The sequence below is a fragment of the Cibotium barometz genome, chromosome 57 (genome assembly GCF_041138505.1).
Source record: "Cibotium barometz isolate CiBa-2024 chromosome 57, ASM4113850v1, whole genome shotgun sequence".
In the NCBI taxonomy this organism is placed as follows: Eukaryota; Viridiplantae; Streptophyta; class Polypodiopsida; order Cyatheales; family Cibotiaceae; genus Cibotium; species Cibotium barometz.
Window position 1 is genome coordinate 13,982,141 of NC_141102.1, and position 24,891 is coordinate 14,007,031.

A 24,891-nucleotide genomic window follows, 5' to 3' on the forward strand; every position below is an offset into this window, starting at 1 on the left:
CTTAGATGGGTCTTGGATTGCTCAGAGCCATATGAAACATCTACAAAGTATATTCATGTGTTCAAGGTATGCTATGTACTATATTGTTTAGGTATACATTATTTTCTTGTCATGTATTAATTTTTAAAATTTCATGTAGATGACTACATTCTGTGCATTGGCGTTGCACAAGGCTAGCATGTGCCCTCCTTATGAGCATGAGAGGGCAAAAAAGGTACATTAATATTCATTCTTTGCATGGGTTTTCTGTTGTAAGAAACCAATAGTTATTGGAACTATGTGTATAGGTGGGACAACTACTTCAACAAAGTCTTGATGGGGCAGAGATACTTACCCATTACATGCCTTCATCCATGAGGGCATATTGTAATGGTAAAATTAAAGGATGGCGAGGTCCCATTGAGAGGAGTGCCTCTCTTATGTTATTGTTTTTGGAACCATTGTGTCCAACAATAGGTACTGTTTTGGAGATTGGAGGTGGCACGAGGCCTATGCTAAATGCCTCTATGCACACAGGGCATGGTTGTATGTTCATTGACAACAATGACAAAGAGATATGTGAGGCTATCTTACTCCTTTTGTAGAGAAAATTTATTGTGGTACTATGCAAGTGGCTGCATGGAGGTGACTTTGCCAGTGATGAGATGAAGATCAGTTTGTTGTGGATAATGCACCTCTTGACTAGTAAGTAGACTATCTCCCCTTTAGTGAGTTGCCTTGTTATGTAGAGAAAATGGCAAGGTATATGATCTTGGATACTTCATATGATCCTATGCCAGTGGAGAGACATGATGGAAAAGGATGCATGAGGTGGATGTTGTTTAGGTACCAGCATGGATACGTGCCTCACATAGACCTTGAGAGACATTTTGGATTTCCCTAGCTACATCAAGTTTTCGAGATTTTTTGAAACATATGTTTGATCATTTTATGGCATGGTTTTGTGTGACTTTCTAGAGTAAATTGACTTATTTTATATCATGCTATGACAAGCTTCTGCATTAAAGTGAATGTTATTTTTCTTTCTTTCATTTCAATGCTCCTTATACAATAAATACATGAAAAAATTTGTGGGATTTCATCATTTTGATTTAGAATTGTTAGAATGTATGTCTGTTGCTAGCTAGATAGATTAACCATATTAATGTTACTGTTGATCTTCTTTATGGGATTTCATCACTATAATTTGAGAATAAATGTATGATTGGAAAAGACATGATACAATATTGGAGAAAATGATTGGATTGGAATGTATGTCTCTTGCTATCTTCGTAAATAAATGTTTATTGTATGGATAATGTATGATTTATAAAGGCATGATACAATCTTGAATTAAGTGTCTCTATTTTTTATTTTGATGAATACTCATAGAATGGTTAGATAATGCCCATTGTCTTTGTTTTGCTTTATTGCCCACACAAAGATTCTCATTGTATGGATAATGTATGATACTATTGAATAAGGGTTGTCTATCTTTGTTTCATATTTTTGCTCACTCGTAGAATTAAGAGGCCAATACTAATGTGGATTATCACAATGCTCATTGAATGGAAAACGTTTAATTTGTTGCTTTATATGTGCAATAAGGTCTATATGAATACTCCAAAATTATGTGTGGTAGTGCTATATTTTGTCTTGAAGTTAAAATGTGCTCAAATAATATATTTCTTTAGGAAATATACCTAATGAAAATTGAATATTATGCCAATGTTAAAAATCCCCCACTCAAAACGCTCGCACATTTACGCTCGTACTATTGACATACTCTGCCTATGGCAACCTTTATAGCTTAACAGATATACATAGGGATTTGGATGGATCATTAAAGTCCCCCCTAGCTTCCCATGGCTAAGAAATGTTATCATCAAGCTACATGCTAAACCATGTATTTTGATGAGGATAGTAACACCTATCTCCCAAAATTTGTTGAGATCGTAACAGATACTGAAGGGTCTAGGTAGGGGGAGTCATCTCACCTAAGAATAAGAAGCTTCAAGAGCTAATAAAGCAAGGATCTCCCAAGTAGAGATAACTTTAAAACCTAGTAGTCTAGAGGTTGGGCATGACTTCTTTGAATCCAAAGAAGAACCAATCTAAAACTAAGAAGGTGAGGTTCAATTTTCTTCTATTGCAGACCCAATTAGGGAGAAGTATATCAAGCTCCATTAGAGGCCAGATCAGGGAGGAGCATCAAGCTCCATTGAGGCCAAATCAAAAAAGGGAATTGGTGCCTCATGAAAAACCCCAAAGTGCTACCCCAATAGAACCCATCATACCTATTCACCTAGAATGAGGAGTAAATAGACCAAGAAGCCAGGAACCTAGTGTTCTAAGCACACTTGTGACTGGCGGGATACCAGTCTATGAATACCCCATGACACATATAGAAATTGTGCCTCCTAAAAACTCAATGAGAAATATAATTAGGGAAACAAGTCTAAAAGGTTATAGAATCATCTTCTTGTACACTAGTATCTCATAGAGATGAGATAAGATATGTACCTGCCATTTCACTTGAACCTATCATTGAGCCAACAGAAGAGGGAGCTTATGCTCATATTCCTGAGATAGCAAGTAGATCTAGAGAAACCATTTCATTTGTGATTGGACCACCAAGAATGGAATATGAACTTGATGAGAGTCTCATAGAAATAAAGAGAATGCAGGGGAGAGGGAGAGCTTGAGTTCCTTGCAATAACACAAACACAAGAGAGAGATGAATGGCTGAATTTTCTTCTATCTTCTTCTCTTCTTTAAAACCATATAACTAAAAGATAAGAGTACATACATAAAGGGAAAGTACTCTCCTACAATAACATACAATGGTCGGTCCATAGTGTGAACCTGACCATATGAGTTGACGCTATAACCACTCCATAACTCTAGTACTCCAAAGTGGCTGTCACACAGCCTCTCATCCAACTGGCAGCATATCAATCATAATCTCACCAACCATGCTAGTGGTATAGGTGTAGAAGCTATCACCCAGGTGGGGCATCTCAATGTCTGCCCCCCCGCAGCACTAGTTGTGCTCGATATCTTACCCCTCCCCCCCTCAAGATCAACTCCACACAATGCACTCTAAGTAAGCTCCTAAACATGTGGAGCTTCTCTATACCCAATGCCTTCATGAAGATGTTAGTCACCTGATTCTTTGTGCTGACATATACCAGATCTACATCACCTGCTAGAACCTTCTCTCACAAAGTGATAATGCACCTCAATGTGATTCATTCTAGCATGGTATATTGGGTTATTGGCCAACTGTATTCTACTTATTTTGTCAAAATAAATAGCAACTTCCCTATCCAAGGACTTATCCATATCACCAAGTACCTTTTGAAACCAAGATACCTCACAAGCTACCATAGCAGCACACCCCTGTACTCTACCTCTGTACTCGACAAGGCAACTATTGGCTACTTCTTACTACTACAACTCATAGCAGCACTCCCAAGTGAAAACATAAAACCACTGGTAGATCTCATGTTTGCAACTCTACTATCCCAATCAACATCTATGTAGCCATGTAGTTGTATCTTCGTACCACCCTCATAGAAAAGTCCATAATCAACTGTGGACTTTATGTACCTAAGAATCTGTCTAGCCGCATCTAAGTGTGGCTTCCTAGGGGCCTGCATAAACTAAATCACAATTCTAATAGTATAGCTCAAGTTTGGCCTAGTAATGGTTATGTAAATCAAGGTACCCACTATGTGCCTGTGCATAGTGGGGTCCTCCAAAAGATTACCTATATCTGTGGAAAACTTTGTGTTTTTCTCCAATGGCACTGAAATAGGCTTACAACCTATCATACCATACTTGGACAACATGTCCAATCCATACTGCCTCTACAATTACAAAATGCCATGAGGTGATCTCACCACCTCTATATGTCCAAGAATTACCACAGCTCACCCAAATCCTTCATCTCAAACTTCTACTTTAAAAGCCTCCTGTGACATCATGTATGTCAGCATCACTATCAAAATGTCAAGATCATTGCAAAAATTTGCAAGAAGTACACCAAGGGAGATGAGCCTTAGTTTCCATTGACACGGATATATATAATGTAAGTTATTTAATGTTTAATAAGACATTTTCACATGTGTAACTTTAGCATTTAAGATGTTTTCATATACAATAAGACAATGGCATAAGCAACGATGCTAAGGTTATGCATCTTGCTATATCATAGGTTAGATCGCATAAAGAATTGACCCCCTTATGTTTTTTCATTGCAATTTGTGAACTTGTGAAGTACCATATTACATGGGGGTATGGAATAAGGAATTTGTAAAGTAGCATTAGGCATAGTAAAGAATCGGTTCATATCATATGAGAGTGTATATGGATGCATGAACTTAGGATAATAAGTCCAAGTAACTTTAGAATAATAAAGACATTTTGGGAGTTTAACAAAATGAGCTAGACACATGAAAGAAGGGACTCTTAAGAACAATGTTTAGATAAAAGAAAATTTCTGCCCAGTGGGGACACCACTTTGGGAGAGAGATAAGGATTAACTTAGAGATTACCCCAGCTCGCGAGATGAGGACATCTCGAATCTTTTAAGTGGGGGAGAATGTAAGATCCCTCCCAAGCCATGTAATGATTCTCTTTTAATATAGATTTCAAGAAGAAAGAGAGTGCATTTAGAGAGAGACTATAAGACTAGAAACATTAAGAAAGTGATAGAGTAAAAATATTAGCTCTAGAAATTTGAAAAGAAATAAGAAGACAAGAATAGATCTATTAAGAGATAAATATCTCCAAAAATAGAATTTCAAATTTAGGTGATAGGAGGTCATATTTAGAGTACTTTTACATATTTAGAGGCCACGCACACTAAAAATATGAAACAAAAATGTGTTTCTATAAAGATGGCGAGTTTGCGGCTGTATATAGACGTTTTTGCCTATTCTACCCACGCTGGCTTGTAGAGACCAGATGCCTTCCGGTTCTTTTGATTGGTTATATAACCATATTATCAGAGAGTTATGGCCAAATCAATTCGCTAGTTCTGTCAGGGTCTCTATACCTGGAAACTATAAGAAGACGCAAGTAACCACAAGGTGATTCTAGACCTTGAGATGTATATATCCCTTCATTATTATCTAATATCTTGGAAGAGAAGGCTAGTTTTCTATGGTCTTTTGGAGGAAGAGACTAATACTCCATAGTTTAAGGAAGAATAGTATGCCGTAGTTCTGCGAGAGAAGGCTACTTTGCCGCGAAAGAGAGAAGAGCCAGAGTACGAGTAAGAGGAGATTAAGCTTGGGGATGGTCGGATAATTCCAATTCTACGGGAAGGTATTAGAAGACTCTCCGTTCTTATATTTAAAGTTTTGAAGCTCTTGTTAACGAGCAAAAAAAACGATAAACGATAGATTTTTACATAATTTCTATAAGTTATATATTTTTAGTTTTTCAATTATATATCATTCTTGGGGATTGATGTATGGCCCCGGTTTCTCTATTAATTATCAATAGTGATCTATTTGTTGATTTATTTACTAGTTGAAGGTTAATTAAGATAAAAATTATGATACAAATAGTATAATAGATTAATAAAAAGGAAAAGTTTTTTTAAAAATTTCTATGGATATGTTTCCTGGTTTCATTGTTAATCTATAGGTACATCTTCTCCCCTACTTCTCTACCTCCTCTCTAGGCTTGCATAGTCAGCAGAGGTAGAGGCAATAGTAAGCCTGGGAGTTGGCCTAGGGTAATCCCCTCCTATGCCACTGGGAATTGGATTTCCACCCCCACGAGGAGGGTGGACACGTGATTATAATGCTGCCTAGTTCTGCAGGCCTAGGCTAGTATGGTGAATTAGCCCACCTCATGAGTAGACGTCCCCTCTGAGGAGCGAGAGTTTGGTACAAGCAGTAGGACCTAAAGGAGTGATAGGCCGGCTTGGCCCTCGTCAAGTGGTCGATGTGGCGAGGGTGAATGGTCCGTGAGGTATGTCCAGCTAGTTTAGGCTAGAAGACCAAATTCTAGATCATGGGTGGGTTGGTATTGGTTTGGATATGTTTGTGGACATGGATATGAAAGCCTAGATTTGGCCCGCTTTCGGGTCTCTTTTGTGAATATTTGGCTGTAAGAACTGTTTGATGTAAATATTAATCTCAAAAGCTGTTTTAAGGAACACTGTGGAATGGCTTTAATTAAAGAAAGTGTTTTTATATGTTTCACAGTGTGGTAGGACCTAATTATATAATTAAAATGATTGGGTGCGTTGGTGGATGGATGCCCCGATATGGTGCCATCCTATAGATGGGTGGACCCGATTAGTCGAGTAGCTTTCCAATAAATTAATTAAAAACTCTATGCTAGATAAATAGGTCCCATGCGCAACCGTACTCTAGAGGATTAGGTCAATAGCTATGCCTCACATAGATGGGAAAAAAAGTGGACTCTAGAAATAAAAAATGGCAGTTTTCCAAATTAAGATCAATCACTTTATGGGTGATTCGATTTTAAGAGTCATTTAGAAGATCACGCTCCCCTTGCGGGATAGACCTAGGTCTTACCTAATTGTATCCTTGTATCTTTACATGGTCAAGGGTTGACGAGTAAGAAATTTTTCTCGAGTTAGACTTAGTAGACTATCTTATGCTTTTCCCTATTTTAGGAAGGGGGGACCTTACAATAACTCATTTTTTAGATGAACCTTAACCATGCAAATGTGAGAATCACATTGTAAGAGGAACCTTAACCAATCCATAATGAATGTAATACATACTAATCAAATAGTAATTATTCATTATATATAATTAAATAATAAGACTAGTTGTACATTCTACATCTAAAAAGACTAGCTGATAATTATTAATTATATAGAATTAAATAATAAGACTAGTTATACATTTTACATTTAAAAAATAATCTTCACCTAGACCACCACACCTACATGATCCATGTGACACCACGTGGCTATGAAATCAACCCTAAAACATCACTGATGAGATCATTGAGTTTCTACACTTTTACATCTTCCTTCACCAATGATAAACATGTTGAAATATACAATTGAATAGGGTGTGTGCGGGAACAAGCCCTTGGCTAGAGGCTGTAAAAAGAGAATCTGTAAATGTGAGAGAACCTATGAAAAGGTGAGAAGAATCTACTGGGAGAGAATAAAGGGTAGCATGAGGAGATTTAGGAGGTGTGAAGATATTCTGGGAGAGATGGAGAGAATCAAGCAAAAGAGGTGGAGTGAATCAAGGAGAAATCAGTGGGATTGGATGCTTGGATGTAAACTCTATAAATTGAGACATTGGCCTAATGAGAATTTATTGGTTTTTTATTATCCATGCTTACATTAAACTATCAACACTAATTACATCTTAATTATCGTCTAATCTCTTGTTAATGATGTCGCTTCTAGCATTTGATCCACCATATCTCATCACATTGCTGTAATTTTAACATGGTATCAAAGCCTAGCCTAGAATCCATCAAGTTTATGAGCCCATTATCTAACTAATTAATATTAGTAGATGATTAAAAAATAATCATTTTTAAAGTTATTTTCAAGTAGCCCACTGTACCCCCAGCCAGTGGTGGAGGGGCTTGATCTCCCTCCAGGAGCAACATTAGCTCAAGCCCTTCTAGACATGTATAGCTATCTCACCTGTGCTCCAGCCAAGCAAATCGGCGCAGCAAACCGCCTTCTACAGCTCAAGAAAATCGCGATTCTGCAGGCGTATTCTTTTTGAAGAAAATTTGATATTTCTGCTGCTCCAGATCAAATTGCTCTAATTCCTCTTGGCCCTATGATTTGATCAAGTCTATAGTGAGATCCAAGCTCTTCATCAAATCTACAAGTGATTTTGGTAAAACAGAGATTAAGCATTCAATGTTTGGTCAAATCTTGTGTTTCTTGGCTTAATCCTCTACTAGACTAATTTCTATTGATGGCCTTGAAAGCATTTGAGCTCATTTGAGATTTGGACTCCCCGCATACTCTGTTTTCTGCACACAAAACAGAGGATTAATTTGCTATGATTAATCAGTGCTAATCACTATTTTTTGGTGCGATAAAGGATTTAAATTAACCATTAGGTATTTGATACAGATCCCTATAACTTCAGATTACAATTTGGAGATGGTTTGATACTCCAACCATTCTGTACAAATTAGTTACCCTTGATTTAATGTAATTTCTGGCGATTTTATGGTGATAAATCTGTTCTCCTAAACGCCAGATTGAGTTGTACAAAGGTAGACACTGCCCTTGAATCTTGAAATTGGATCAAGAGGTAAGATCCCCTTCACATTATCATGAGTACGGCACAAGAAATAGCCAAATTTAATGGGGAGCAGTTTTACACATGGCAGACAAAAACCATGTATCTGCTCATGAGGAAAAATCTGTGGGGGCGAGTTGAGGGAAGAGATGAATGCCCAGAGGTGAGAGGAAAAAATGAGTGGAAGAGCAGGAATGAAAAAGAATTAGGACTTATTGCACTCAGTTTAAATGATGAAATCATTCATCACATCACAGGGATACAATGGGCAAAAGATACATGGGACGAACTCAGTAAATTATTTGGCACACAAGCTAAAAATTCAAAGATAAATCTGTTAATGCAGTTCTACAAACTGGATATGAAGGAAAGTGAATCTTTAATCACACACTTGAATAGATATAAAAGCGCTATTGACAAAAAGGTAGAAGATGATGAGACAATAGCAGTGCTTCTGAGGAGTGTGGACAAAGGTGAATATGAAAACATTGTAGCAACACTAAAGAATGTACCTGAATTGAAGCTACACGAGATATAAGGAGCTCTACTAGAGCAAGAGAGCAGAGGCAAAGAGAAGAAATAGCTCGACTCAATAGCAAGAGAAGAAAAAGCATTCTTCACCCGAGGAGGATTCTCTCGAGGACAAGGAAGCGACCGAGTAGAAGGAAGGACCTTCACTTGCCACAACTGTGGAAAGCCAAGACACATGGCAAGAGACTGCTATAGCAAACCCAGTTAGTGGAGAAGGAACGACATCGGCAAACTTCATGGAGGCTCCTAAGAAAGTGGAGTCAGATCATCTTTTCTGAGAGAGTGAGAGAGAGGAACCCCACAACCCAAATGTAACTTGTCCCAACAGAGTAAAACCACCTCTGATCCACCGATGATATAGGCCATGTGGTAGATGTATGTGTGAGCACTTTAGTCAAGGTCACGGGCACTTGTAGTAGGCTTGGATACTACATAGAGAGAGAGAGTGTCAAGGACTATGAGTTTAGGGACTTGAGGCACTGGTCGCACGGACTATCAAGTGAGAGGGAAACTTGGTATAGGGTCCAGATATGCTAGGAGTATTCACTTGAGGGGAGGTATTAAAATATACAAGTGAATAGGGTGTGTGCGGGAACAAGCCCTTGGCTAGAGGCTGTAAAAGAGAATTTGTAAATGTGAGAGAACCTGTGAAAAGGTGAAAAGAATCTACTGGGAGAGAATAAAGAGTAGCATGAGGAGATTTAGGAGGTGTGGAGATATTCTGGGAGAGGTGGAGAGAATCAAGCAAAAGAGGTGGAGTGAATCAAGGAGAAATCAGTGGGATTGGATGCTTGGATGTAAACTCAATAAATTGAGGCATTGGCCTAATGAGAATTTACTGATTTTTTATTATCCATGCCTACATTAAGCTATCAGTTAATTGCTCACTAATCATGTCTTAATTATCATCTAATCTCTTGTTAATGATATTGATTCTAGCATTTGATCCACCATAGCTCATCACATTGCTGTAGTTTTAACAAAACATAAATAACCTTCAAATTAAGGCCCTATAGACCTTACACATATATTTACATCAATGACTATGCTCCTTATCACCATAGTACATGCATCACCACACCATAACTTTAACAAACTACTAGACATCACACTATGTGATTTCAAAGTATTGGTGACATCAAAAGAACTCTTCCAAGAAACACATCATGGCCGCATCATCTTCACTCACGACCACAAGCTTCATCGAATCCACTGTCTCAACAAACAGCAGGTCTTTCTCACAGAAACCAACACTCAGCTGACAGATAACAGTGACAGTTGAGTAGGAACTAGTCTAAGTCAAGTCTCTAACAAAGATGCTGCACAACGAACCTAGGACACACATATCCTAGCCGACTCTTTGGTCTTCACCCTTTGCTTACGCAAAGTTCTCTTCTGCAAACTTGAAAAAAATAGCAAGACCTCTAGCTTGCAACCTCAACCAAGAAAAATAGACTTGCACGAGACCTCTCCACTGTAGTCTCTCTCTTCCTTTCCTCCTTGGTGATCTCCCTAGCCACACCCTCTTGAAGTGTCTCCCTCTCGGAGAGTCCCTCGACTCCTCAATTCTCCCTCTTCAATCCATCGCCGCCTTGATTTCTTCTGGAACATTGCACCACTTGTCTCCTTCGTTCACCCATGCTCTTTCCTTTCTCATTTCGCACCTACGCCTTTACACTTGGCTATGCATTGTCCACTACATACCATCTTATATACATTTTATTTATCTATACATCATGTTTAGATTAGGCTTGCGATTCCCCTCCACGCCCTTAATTAATTTTAATGCATTTGAATTTGTTGCTTATTTTTATTGTAAAATTTTCAAACATTATCTCTAATATTTGTTTTATATTTTATAGAATGAATACAAAGACTCTTATAGTAGATGAGAAAATAAGTCGATCTTTAAGGTTATAAGCCTTACCATAAGCTACACAATTTTCAAGAATGCATGCAAAAGGATTCATCTACATGATTTCTGCTTAATGTATTTAATGACAATGGTGATATATCTTTCCTATTCGTGCTTCAAAGGATGCTATGAAAGTTTAAAAATCATACAAATAAAACTGGGCTATAGAATATAATTTTTTGAATCCTCATCATTTCAAAAAAAAATTAATGTATTTAATGACAATGGTGATATATCTTTCCTATTCGTGCTTCAAAGGATGCTATGAAAGTTTAAAAATCATACAAACAAAACTGAGCTATAGAATATCATTTTTGAATCCTCATCATTTCAAAAGGATAAAAATGTTAAAGAAAAATAGTGTACACTTTGCTGATTGCAGAACATGAAATGATGGTTCGTTGATATGGTATCTTAGCATTCGTATGTATTCATGCCCTCAATATCAAATATGGGCACATACTTACAAAGACTAACAAAAAAGATAATATAAGTGAAGCAACCAAGCTTTAATCTCCAAGAAAAGATAAGAAGAGGGAGATGAGGAGGATGTGGGGTGAATCTTGAACACTTAGGCATGGTGGGCCTAGTGAGGAGGATGTGGGGTGAATTGGGGTGGCCCTAGTGAGGAGAATGTGGTGGGAGGTGGGGGTGGGGAGGAGGGGGGTTGTGTTAAATTGTATTTGGTTGAATTGGAAGAAATTCTGAATCTTGAAGGAGCCTTTGCATGGTGGGCCTAGTGAGGGGCATGCACACATCGATTCCACCATGGGGACCATGAAAGAGTACCATTTCACCATCACCATTGACATGGGCAGTGCGCACGGCAATGGGCTTGCCCCATCCAAAATCAACACCATACACATTAAATTTGGGGGAGCTTGCCACATTCATGGTAGACCCCACCCATTGGAGGCGACTGCCGAACACATTACCATGGAGCTCAAGCCAGTGCACTTTTGCCCATAATCTAGGCTCATCACATTCTTGGGAGGCCTTGTGTATCTTTAAGGCAATGTTGCCAAACTCCTCCTGCTTCAACTCAACATATGTGGAGTTAGCAAAGGCAAACATGATGGTATTCCCGAAGTAGGAGGGGGGTAAGGGGGGGGTCATGCGGGTTCTCATGTCGGCCAAGACGGCGAATCTTACAATATCATGGTCTTCCAAGTTGCGAGCTTTCATGACACTCCTCCACGAGTGGGCACAAAGGACCTCGTATGAGCTAAAGCCGCGTGGCATGTGGGGAGGGGTGCCAGCTTGTTGTTTAAGGGAGCTGATCATGTGGGAGCTTACATGGAAAAGCCTCTCTAGAAGGGGGTCTTTGGGCCTAATGGGGATGGGGGGCCCCTCAGCATCATCTCTTTTTGGGGGGAGATTCAAGTGGCTTGCAATCTCTTGTGATGGTTCATCAACTTTGAAGAAGGTTCTGTCATGTCTGGGTAGGAGGGAGATGGCCTCCCCCCTTGCAACCTCAGCCCATGAGTTCATAAAATGCCACATTGAATGCCCATCTCCTACCACATGGCTATGGGCATACCCTAGTGCTATGCCTCCACATGTAAACTTGGTAACCTGTCATCAACATGGCCCATACATGTCATCAAAATTTAGCTTAATTATTGTTCATGGTTAGCTTAAATATATCATCAAGGATTAGTTTAATTATCAATAAGACTGATTGTATTGATAGATTAATTATTCCTTCAAGACCTGGCAACCTATAATGGTAAACTCAATTATATCATCAAGAATCAGTTTAATCATTAACAAGACTGATTGTATTAACAGACTAACTAACCCTTCAAGACCTGGTTAGCTCAATAAACCCAACCTTCTCAGATCAGGAGAGCTAGCTAATTCAACCAGATTAATACTCTCATGAAGCTAAGAAAACTATGAATGATATTCACACATTATTAGTCAGATCTGACTAAGCATAGAAACATCTGGTTGAGGATTAATGAGCTCTGAATGAGGATTAATCAGCTCTGATTAAGGATTAATTGAACTAATACCTGGATAGACAGCAGGGGCAAATCACTGATTTTGGAGAAATCAATCTTAGCCCACCGAGCGAGCTTGTTGAAGAAGGCACAAGGTTGGAAATTTGCTTGTTCTAGCTTCTCCAGAGGGGCATCAACACTTGCATGCACAAGCTCCACACCTTGGTCACCACAGTCAATGGCTGGTCTGTCAGTGGATGTTAATCTACCTGCTAGAGGGAAGAAATGAACCAGAGTTTGTGATAAGCTACTCTTGAGCTTCTCCACCATAAGGGATTGCTCATGAAGGCCATGGATCTTGTAGAAGAGCAGGCGCCTGTTGTATAGGAAGCCTCTCCAGAACAAATCCAAGCTGCTAAGGTAGAGGTGTTGGGCTTCTGTGGGCACCTCTGGCTTCACACAGAAGACCCCTTCTACACTCACTTCTACATCATTATACACACAATTATCCATTGTAATCTCAACAACCTTCTGTGCATCAGCTAGAGGAGGAGGAGGAGGAGGAGGAGGAGGAGGAGATGGTGGTGGTGGTGCCATTTCAACTCTTAATTAGAAGAGCACACAATAGTACTAGAAGAAGGGAGCTTAGCTTAATTAAGCTCACAATAGTACTAGAAGGGAGCTTAGCTTAATTAAGCTCACAATAATAGAATGCATGTGCTTGACGCAACACAAGCTCTCTTTTTAAGCGCCCTAGAGTAGTGCACTCATTTAATATAACAACTTGCTGCTATTAATATTACTAATTACCATAGTGAAAGTCCCACTTTATGAGTACTAAGTCACACTTGATCCCAATTAAATTAAATGCATGCCTTTTAAAACAATCATATGCACAACTTTTACATAATGCATGCCTTTTAAAACAATCATATGCACAACAATTACATACTCTATCTAGAGTTCGATTCTCCTCACCCCTCACGGCATCGATTCTCCTCACCCCTCACGGCATCGGGCATTTCGGAAAGTGGCTTTCACTCTATCCGGAATGCTGCGAGTTAGATTCTCCTCGCCCCTCGCTCCGCAAGATGGAGTGGAAATAAGGGTGTGTCATGTTCCTTGCCAAAAAAAAAAACAATTACATACCCTTGGTGCGCGGGGGGAGTAGCCTAGCAATAAAGCTTCGGCTTCAGAAGCTAGGTGCACATGTCCAATACACCCCCTATCCCCTATAATACACACCATACGGTGTGGGGTTTGAAAAACCTCCTCCCAATACCCCAAAAAAAAAATTGCATACCCTAGTTATGGCATGCACAACAATTACATATCCTAATCATTTCGGACACCATAGTCTATGACTCCTCAACCCAATCCAACCTTGTGGTTTTTGCCACACAATGAATTTGCTACCTCTCATACCCTGATCATTTAGGGCACTATAATCCAAGACCTCATAGCATAATCCAACTTTGCCACACATGAAATTGCCACCTCTCATTTTATGCAAACAAGCACGTGCCAAATGCGAGGCACTTGTAAGTTATAGCATTGATTTTGATGCTCAATCGCACATGTCCATTAAGTTGTTATTTTGAGATTTGCATCCTTCAAAAAGTTTAATAAATGATGTTATTGATGTTCAAAATAGTGATTGATATGTTTTTAAATCTATAATGCCGTTGACTAGCCCTCAAGTTTAAAAAGGGTGATATGAGGCGAGTTAAGTTTTAACCTCTTTCATCTATGTTATGCAATACAAATAAAACATAATCATAGCTTAAATCGACTAGTAAAATCCAACATAAGATAAGAAAATAAAACAAAGTCAACAAAATTATCCAAATTAAAATTAAACGAAAGTTTAAAAATATGATTTACCATATCTATGTTATGCAATACAGATAAAACATAATCATAGCTTAAATGGACTAGTAAAATCTAAAAATAAGATAAGTGAGAGAGCATTAGGCAAATCCCTAATAAGGGTTAGTACTAGGCAAGCCTCTAATAGGGACATGGGGTCTAGTAAAACAAAGTCAACAAAATTATCCAAATTAAAATTAAATGAAAGTTTAAAAATATGATTTACCATACGTGTTTGATTAGGAAAATTTGGAGTTTATGCTTATTCCTTCTTTTGAAAGGCCATCCATGGAGCATCCAAAATGATGACCATGAAGATAAGTTTTTATTTATTTAAAATTATAAACTTGTCCCTATACATGATTTTCATATTATTTAAATCAAAAGTTTCTTTATGACAGTAAACACAAATGAATGTGACAAGCTAGTACTTGAGAGAATAAGTAAAGGCCCATTTTTTCTTCAAAGATCACATGGTTAACCTATTTGGAACATGTAAAGTGCAATCATACTAGGCACACAACTAACATTTTATATATAAACTTGTCATATCATATACTTTATCAAAAGAACATACAGGTCATGAATCCACGTTCTTGACAAAGACATGGTCATTAAAAGGTCGGAATCTTTGAAAGTTTGAGAGTTACAATTTCTTGATGTTTTGTTTTTATAATGTTTTTAGAATTTTTGAAGTTTTTGGACTACTTTGCAAAAGGAAGTACTTAGAGGCATTATAGTTGTTTACTACAAAAAAATATTAAACTATAGTGAATTTTTACTACCAGTGTTTAAAGGGATGCTTTCATTCATGGTGGATCTTGTTCCTATAGTTTCCCTAGGTTAGTGTTAACCTAGGTATTATCTTCTTAATTTCTCATAAAATGAATTCACAAGAAGTTGGTGGACTATGACTTTCTAGATCTATTCCACTTGGATTAAGCTTGTGAACATCATTTTGGTTTACAAAAGCAAGGTGGACAAGCATGAGCTTGTAATGCTAGCCCCCATGCTTTTGGTGAGCCATTTCATGTCCATCCTCTTATAGCCATGCCCACAATAAATACATTTTAAAACGAAATCATAAAATAGCGTTACAATTTGAAACCATTGTTAAAAAAAGAGGCTAATGAATGTCATTACTTTTATCGATTGCACATGCAAAAGTTGTATTAAATCTCTCAGTGGCATTCATAATCAGTCTCATTAATTTAGTAAGTGTACGTTTAAAAGCCATATTATTTGCATCTATGATGGGTTTGATTCCCTTATTATGTGCACATGCAAAAGTCATATTCTCTCATATGGCGGCATTGGATTTCCAAAGAAGCAGAAAAGAGGATTGGTAGTGCCGAGGCCATGACAGCGATAGTCCTTAATGAGAGTGCAATGCAGCCATCCCCCTACTCTAATTTTCATTTGGCATGTGAGAGTGGAGAGGACTATTTTATACACATCAAGTGTGAACGTGATGATGTGATATGTGGATCTGAATGAATGTATATGGATGTGATGTGATATGAATGGATGAGATGTGATGTGGATATGAATGGATGAGATGTGTACCTATGCCATTGATGCCATAGGTACACCGATGAAGGAATGATTGAAAATTAGAATTCAAGCTAGATATTTTGGAGGATTATGATGTGATACTATGGTTTCATTAAAAGATTGTTTTAAAGATAGCTGAATTTGTGAAACATGCAATTTCATATTGGGTGTGTAAGTGGTGTGACTATCTTGAAGTTTACTTGAAGCACCGGCTAGGGGGCCTGGGAACTCTTTTCCCTGGTACCCGGGGCAAAACATAACCAAATTTCTAAATGGATCCTATCACTATAGTGGTTGGGCAGTTGTCTAACCCATGGGATGATGGGGTTAGGCTGGACTGATGGGTCCCTAAAATGAGACTCAATTCTATTATGTTACGATAGTGGAAGTAAAATCCCGGATAACCCTTGTTCTATGGAAAAGGATCAACGGTTGTGCCTCTTGATGAGAGAAAAAAAGCATTGGTCTCTATGATCCAAGTGCAAGTCTCTTCCTTGATCTGACCATGTGACTTACAAGTTTGGTCGGATCAGTTTGGTTAGTTAAGGCTCTTGACTTCGTTAGAATAAATTTTCCTAGAGGAATCGCCCGTGCTTTCTGGGTGAGGGAAGTTTTTTCTAGGTTTGGTTTTGGAAGAACCGAGGGATTAGTCTCTTGTCCGGATATCTGTGGGCGAGGCCCCGAGTGAGAGACTCTGCCCTTGCACAAGAATTGCTACTTCCGCTGCTAGCACCCCAGAATTCGATGCGTGGTAGGGGCAGGGATCTTTCAATCTACCTTAACTCCTTGCCAACCCAAGCATCTATGTACCCATGTAGCTATATCTTTATACCAGCCTCATAGAAAATTCCATAATCAACTATGGACTTTATGTACCTGAGAGTCCGTCTAGTTGCATCCAAGTGTGGCTTCTTAGGGTCTAGATAAATTGACACACAAGTCCAACAACATAGCTCAAGTCTTGCCTAGTAATGGGCATGTAGATCAAGATACCCACTATGCGCATGTATGTAGTGGGGTCCTTCAAAATCTTACCTGTATCTGCAGAAACTTTTTGCTCTGCTCCAATGGCACTGAAATAGGCTTACAACATGTCATACCATACTTGGACAACATGTCCTAGTAATGGGCATGTAGATCAAGATACCCACTATGCGCATGTATGTAGTGGGGTCCTTCAAAATCTCACCTATATCTGCGAAAACTTTGTGTTCTGCTCCAATGGCATTGAAATAGGCGTACAACATGTCATACCATACTTGGACAACATGTCCAAGCCATACTACTTCTGTAATAACGAAATGCCATGAGGTGATATCACCACCTCTATGCCCAAGAAATACCATAGCTCACCCAAATCCTTCATCTCAAACTTCTGCTTCAAAAGCCTCCTGACATCATGTATCTCAACATCATTATCACGAGGGAGTGATAATCAAGTCATCCATATAGATGACTTATAGCATGATCCCTCTATTTGTATTTTTCACATATTGTATTTTTTCACGAGTGATAATCAAGTCATCCATATAGATGACTTATAGCATGATCCCTCTATTTGTATTTTTCACATAAAGTGAAAAATATGCATTGGATATCTAAAATCCAATGGTAACAAGATACTCCATAATCTTGCTTAACCATGCTCTAGTTGACTGTTTCAAGCGAGACAAAGCTTTCGTAACCTGCACACAAAATCTGGGTGTGCATCACTCTCATAACCTAGTGGCTGCATCATGTATACTTCTTCTTGCAAATCACCATGCAATAAGGCATTCTTTACATCCATCTCTGATGTAAAGACTAAGCCTACTCTACAGTCATAGAAATGATAGCTCTCACGGTTACCATTCTTGCAACTAGGTTGAATGTCTCCTCACATAGTCAATGCCATAAGTCTGCGCATAGCACTTGGTAACCAATCTTGCCTTATACCTTCTCATTGAATCATTAACATTATGCTTGACTTTATACACCCACTGACATCCAATTGCCTTCTTTTCCTTAGACAAAGGCACTAACTCCCATGTTGCATTTGCATCCAATGCTACCATCTCCTCATTGATGGCATCTTCCCATTTCTTATTTCCAAGTGCCTATGCAAAATAAGTGGGCTCTACCTCTTGTATTTATTCAACCTTATAAGCATAATGATGGGTTGTATATCCATCATGTCTCAACCTATCAACATGGTACCTAATCCTTATAGACTTGCATACACCTGGTGGATCACTGCCAGGTGTCCTCAAAATAGCCTAGGTTCTCCTTACACCATGAGTAACCATAGACAGAATGCCAAGCTCCTCATGAAGGCACTCCTTAGAGCCGTTAGAGTCACCATCTACATATGAGTCTAAAAGATTAGGCACAAAAGGTTGATCTACCTTTTCCTTCCCTTTGCATGATACATATGTACCTATGTCTATCCTCAACCTACTTGACCATGGGCTAACATTGGATCCACTACTAGAAGACTCTCCAATTCCACTAAAAACCTGTGAGATTGCTGCTCTACATGTGGTGCAACATCAGCACTTCTTACATGTCCATCTTATGTTGCCTTCATGGTTGGTGCATACCAGCTATTCATCTTGTCAAAGGCATCTCTGCTTACTCTCATCTCATGAGTGGTAGGGTTATAGTATCTATAACCTTTCTGCTCCATAGCATAACTAATAAAGATGCATTTTAATTTTCTCTGCCTTTGTATCCAACTTTGTTCTTACTTAATTAGGAACATGCACATATGCAATACATCCAAACACTTTTAAGTGAGACACATCCGGTCTCATGTCTGTAAAATTCTATTTAGGCATCATACCTTGAAAAACTGTCGGTGGGTGTCCTATTCATAATGTACACAGTAGTTGCTACTACTTTTGCCCAAAAATAGTGTGGCATATTCTTTTCAGTCCTCATCACCAACAAGGCACGTGCCACTTCTGAGATGTGCCTATTTTTTATTTCTGCAACACCATTTTGTTGCTAAGTGTACCTGCTTGTAAACGGTCTCTTTATATGCCTTTTTCCTTCTTGACCAAGACTTTAAATCTCTGAAAGTGAGCAAACATCTCACTTTTCTCCTTCATGAAATAAACCCACACTTTCCTAGTGTGGTCATCAATAAATGTAACATAATACCTCTACAACTTGCAATTGTTGCAGTCTTGGCCGGTCCCCATATATCTGAATGTATAACATCTAATGGCCTTGCGCTCACATGCTTTTCATGTGGGAAAGCATGTTTGGCCTGCTTACCAAGTTGGCATGCTTCACATACTTTATGCATACCATCAACCTTAAACTTTGGCAAACCTGCAACAATATTTTGGGCTTGCATAGACTTCAGTTGTTGTATATTCACATGACCAATGCGCATGTGCCATATGTCAATATCTGCAATGACACCTTTTCCATGCACAAACATGGATTTTCTTACCTCAGGCATGTTCATATCCAAAGTAAACATTTTGCCATTTGTGTTACCCTTTGCAACCAATTGACATTGATTTTTGAAGTCTTCCACAAAACATCCTTGAAGGATTAAACCTCACTTGCAGACCCTGCTCAACCATCTATCCAACAGAAACCAGGTTCTTTGTAATACTTGGAACATGAAGTACATCTACCAAGTACTTTATTTTTTCATCCTACATATACAATGGAACTTTACCAACATGCGTAATGGGATGCGCAGTATCATCACCTATTTCTACATAATCTGGTTTGTCCATTTTTTGCATGTCTCTAAACCACTCACCACCATGACTGGTCATTGTGAGCTAGAGGTGTTAGAATCTACATACCATATATCTTGAGATTCTCACACATCTCCTATTGTGGAACTGAGCATGTGCTGCATCACAAACAACTACTCACTTCTGTCATCACCACCCTATTTACTAGATGATACATAGTTGTCTTCCTGCAACTTTCAACTTTTAATGTTATTCTGCTTTTTATAGAGCAGTCCTTTGCCATGTGCCTTGGTTTGCCAAAATAATAGCATTCTATGCTATTTACACTTTGATTTCTTTGCCAACCACCTCGGCCTCTTTGGCTCCCCCTACCTCTAGATTGGCCTCTTCCACCTGTGTATGATTGCTTACTGCTACTGTAAATCATTGAACTATTATTGTCCATAATTCTAATTTCCTTGTCAGCGGCCACCACCTTGGCCTCGACCACGGCCTCTACCTGAATTGGAGTAGAAGGCCTGTTATGATGTGTTCTTGCTTTGTGAATAAGTGTCCTCACCTAGAGACTTTTCTTCTATGATCAGCATAGACACCAAGTCTCGAAAGCTAGGAATATTCTCTTTGACTACAAACAAAGGCCTTGAATGGCTTGTGCTCTTTGCCAAGCCCATTCAAATAGACACTCACCAAATCGTCATCCTCCACTGATACATTGATAGACCCAAGGGATTCAAAAAACCTTGATCTTTAAAGCATGATAGACATTCTTTTCTTTTCCACTATATGCAACTCTTGTTTTTAGCTATAGTTTCCTTTCCTTATTAGTTTGAAACATTTGCACACATCAGGTTCTGCCATATGCAATTGCTAAAAAGTTGGCATCTTGTATGTGTTCCATCATTGTGTCTATGACACTGATCAAAAGCCAATACATGACTTTCCTTGCACCCTGATTCCAATCCTTAAATGCCTTAATATCTGGTGGAGTGGCATTCTCTTCAGACAACTCTGGAGGCTCCTTATTGTGTCCTTCAACATAGTCCCAAAATACTTTACCCATCAGGAAATTGGTCATTCTGAACTTCCAAGCATGGAACTTATTCTTGTCTAGCTTCCCACTGACAATCTGATTGAGTCCATTAGACATGTTTTCTTGCAATCAGAACCTACAAAGAGAACATTTCTATATCAACCTATAACACAGCAATATCTTATGTGACTATGTAGCGGTACTTTAGCATAGCTTGTAGGTTACCAGATTTGACCAGAGTACATGTACATACACCCAATATCAATAGTACATGTGCAACATTGTTTGCACTCCCAAAATACATTGCTGCACTGCAATAACCAGATTTTGACCAAAGATAGTTCTCCACCACCAGAACTTTCCAAAACTACCAAAAATAACTTGTAGTAACAAATTGGATACCAAAACGTGCCTAAAGTATGATTCTAGCTACAAAACTTTAGTACAAAGTCTAAGCCACATAGGTACCGCCGCCAAGCCTTCAAAGACAGCTCCTCAATTGGAGATGTGTATCTCCCAAAGCTACCAAGGTGTGTTGTACCTAAACCAAGAAGGGAAAGAGATGATGATATTCTTACCCATGTACCACTTGTTAAGAATGTGGATCTAGGGCAGCTCATAGCAAGTGATTAAAGACATGATTAAGGAGAATAATAAGGTGATTAAGAAAGCATACAAGATGTTATCAAAATGGTATGCTCACAAAATGTCACATAATCTCATTGCAATAATCAAGATCCATGCACCCATATTTATAGCCTTGGGAAGGGCTCCAATCCATGCTTTGTTTTCACCCTAGTGCCAACCATGTGTCCCTAAATTCTCACATGAACCGAAGCTCTGTAAAGAGAATGCGGGGGAGAGATAGAGAGCTTGAGTTCCTTGCAAGCAAACACACACACAAGAGAGACCAAGACACGAGAGAGATGGATGGTTGAATTTTATACTATCTTCTTCTCTTATTTACAACCATATAACTAAGAGATAATAGTAAATATATAGAGGGAAAGTACTCTCCGAAGTGCTTGTGATGCCATTGTGAGAGAAAGAGAGGGAGAGACCTGATGAGAGAGAGAGAGAGAGAGAGAGAGAGTGCGCTATGTTATGATGTTAACTAGTGAGAGACAAAGGGTGGAGGCCCTTCATAAGAGAAAGTCCCATGCATGCAAACTAAAAATAGGTCACTCTTTTTAGCATGAATGTATGCTAAAAAAGGCATATGTTTTTAGCATGCATGTATGCATAGTATTGCGTAGAGAGAGCAAGGGGCATAATTAACTTTGATGTGACATATAGTCAACTACTACATGAATTAGATGCTAAGATACCTATGAGACAAGATTACTTAATTAAGACCATGGAAATGTATAGTGCTTATTTAAATATACTTGATTTGAATTAGATGCTAAGATACCTATGAGACAAGGTCACTTAATTAAGACCATGGAAATGTATAGTGCTTATTTAAATATCCTTGATTTGAAAGATATAAAGTAAAATCCCATATCAAAAATTTGATACAACCATGAACATGTGCTTGATTAATTCTACTAGATTCCACAAATAATGTTAATGTGTGATGTCATAAGGAAGCAAGGATTGTTCTCCCTAATAAGTTCCTCCTTTTTAAGAGATGGTTGATGCATAAACATATTATGGTTTGTGTCAACCAAAAACACGAAGGAACAAAAAAAAAAGGTACTTGCAAAAGCAACATAAGGCTTTCCCTCCCCTAATCCTATTTGAAAATCTAGATATGTGCATGCAAGATTCTTTGCAAGATTAATTTGGTACTTTTCACCACGTACTATTGATTCTACTGTCTCTAGTAAGACCTCATGTTCACCTACCTTAAAGGCATAATTTTCAAAAATAGTAGCACTTAAAGTAAGTGAAGGAGTCTTACCAAACAGCAAGCAACCTTTTCCGAGCTAGTTGAAAATTGGAGCGAAACTTGGCAATAAACCGCAAAAAATTAGAATTAATTTGACAAACTTTTAGAACAGAGAACAATTTAGTACCTTAGAAGATCATGTCAATCACCATACAAAATTGAAATACCACTCCAACTACAATTTTGTGACTGCACGGATGTGAGATCCCTGTTCCCACCGCGCAACGAATTCAGGGGTGCTAGCAGTGGGAGTAGCACTTCTTGCACGGGCGAGGGTCCCACACTCGGGGCCTCACCCACCACGGATATCCGGACAAGAGACTAATCCATCGGTTCTTCCAAAACCGAACCAGGAAAAAACTTCCCTTGCCCGGAAAGCACGGGTGATTCCTCCAGGATAATTTTTTCTCTAACCTAGTCAAAAGCCTTAACTAACTGAACTGATCTGACCGAACCCATAGTATCAAAGTCAGATCAAGGAAAAGATTGCACTTGGATCATATAGACCAACGCTTTTTTCCTCATTGAGAGGCACAGCCATTGATTCTTTTCCATAAAACAATTTTTATCCGGGATTTACTTCATCTATCGTACCATAACAGAATTGAGTCTCATTTTAGGGATCCATCAGTCCAGCCTCCCCCATCCAGTCCCATGGGGTAGCCAACCGCCCAACCATTGTAGTGATGGAATCCAATTAGGAATTTGGTTAGGTTTTGTCCGGGGTACTAGGGAAAAGAGTTCCCAGGCCCCCTAGCCGCGGATATTCATGCAAACTTAAAACTAGTCACACCACTTACACACCCAATATGAAATTGCCTTTTTCACAGAATCAGCTATCTTTAAAAACAATCATTTAATGAAACCATTGTGTCACTAATCATAATCCTCAAAATCTCCGGTTAAATCCTTATTTCCAATCATTTCTTCATCGGTGTACCTATGGCATCATTGGCAACCAGAACGCTCACCACCTGCCACTCAGGGGCCTTTTCGATAGTTCCTAGCTCTAGTAACCGGCAATATATTCACATATCAAAATGGAATCTCCGTTGAAGCTCAGCAAGATCAACCAACGGATCCATATAAAATATCCATGGACTCATCCGTTGAGGACTAGCAAGGTCAATCAACCAGATCCATGCCCGAATTCAGAAAACAACTCTTACTCCTTGTTCCAATATCTTCCACGATGCACGCGTGGGTATCGTCAGCGACCCAGAGCCTGAGCACCGTATGGTCAGCACCCTCTAGGATCCTTTGCAGGTGACCTAGCGCTTCACTCATAGGCCACTTCCTTGGTCCCTCATCCACCGTACCGGAAGCTCACCATTTTAATCGAACCGAGGCTGGTCATCAAGACCTCGACCGACCTTGCTACGTGAGACGTCCTCCATTGACTCTCCATCAGCTGTTGCAACTTTATCAGATTAGGTCTCCACGACCTCATTCACAAGAGGATCAAAAGGCTTCTCCAGCATTCTTGACATAAAACAGTCATTTAAAATAATTCAAAAATACAGTTTCTATAATGAACTCTCGTCTTTCCACATTGCTCCACATCAACCCACATTATTTAATTCCACAACCATTTCATAAGTATTCCTATTCTCATTCAATCACATCATTTTTCATCTCATCACATCTTTCCTCAATTTATCCTCATCAGATCTCATCTACTCGCATCTACCCATATCCACATCTCATCACATCACATTCATTCACATCCATTCGGACCACATCACATTCACTCTCATCACATCTCATTCATTTTACCTCACATCTCATTCATTCACATCTATCCCAATTCACATCCCATCACATCACATTCATTCATATCCATCACATTCACATTCATTCATATCCATCACATTCATTCTCATCACCATTATATCACATCACGTCTATCCACATCATATCTCCTTCATACACATCTCATCTCATTCATCCACATCCATCCAATCCACATGTACGACTACTCGCATCTATCCATACATTTATATCACATCACTTCTATCCACATCATATCTCATTCATACACATCTCATCTCATTCATCCACATCCATCCAATCGTTCACATGTACGACTACTCGCATCTATCCATACATTCATATCTATCACTTCACATCCACATATATTCATGTCACATCTCATCTCTTTACATCACATCACATTCTTTCACATACTCATTCACA

General features: G+C 38.8%; 1 protein-coding gene across 1 annotated transcript; it reads right to left on the minus strand.

Moving 5' to 3' along the window:
* Positions 1-11,080: 11,080 nt before the first annotated feature.
* LOC147606462 (rosmarinate synthase-like) lies at positions 11,081-13,393 on the minus strand. The gene is made up of 2 exons (XM_086792139.1): positions 12,723-13,393; positions 11,081-12,279 (listed from the first exon to the last, which is right to left on the minus strand). Exons 1-2 carry the CDS (start codon positions 13,245-13,247, stop codon positions 11,377-11,379), a joined length of 1,428 nt encoding a protein of 475 aa, XP_086648265.1. The 5' UTR covers positions 13,248-13,393; the 3' UTR covers positions 11,081-11,376.
* Between the last annotated feature and the right edge of the window lie 11,498 nt (positions 13,394-24,891).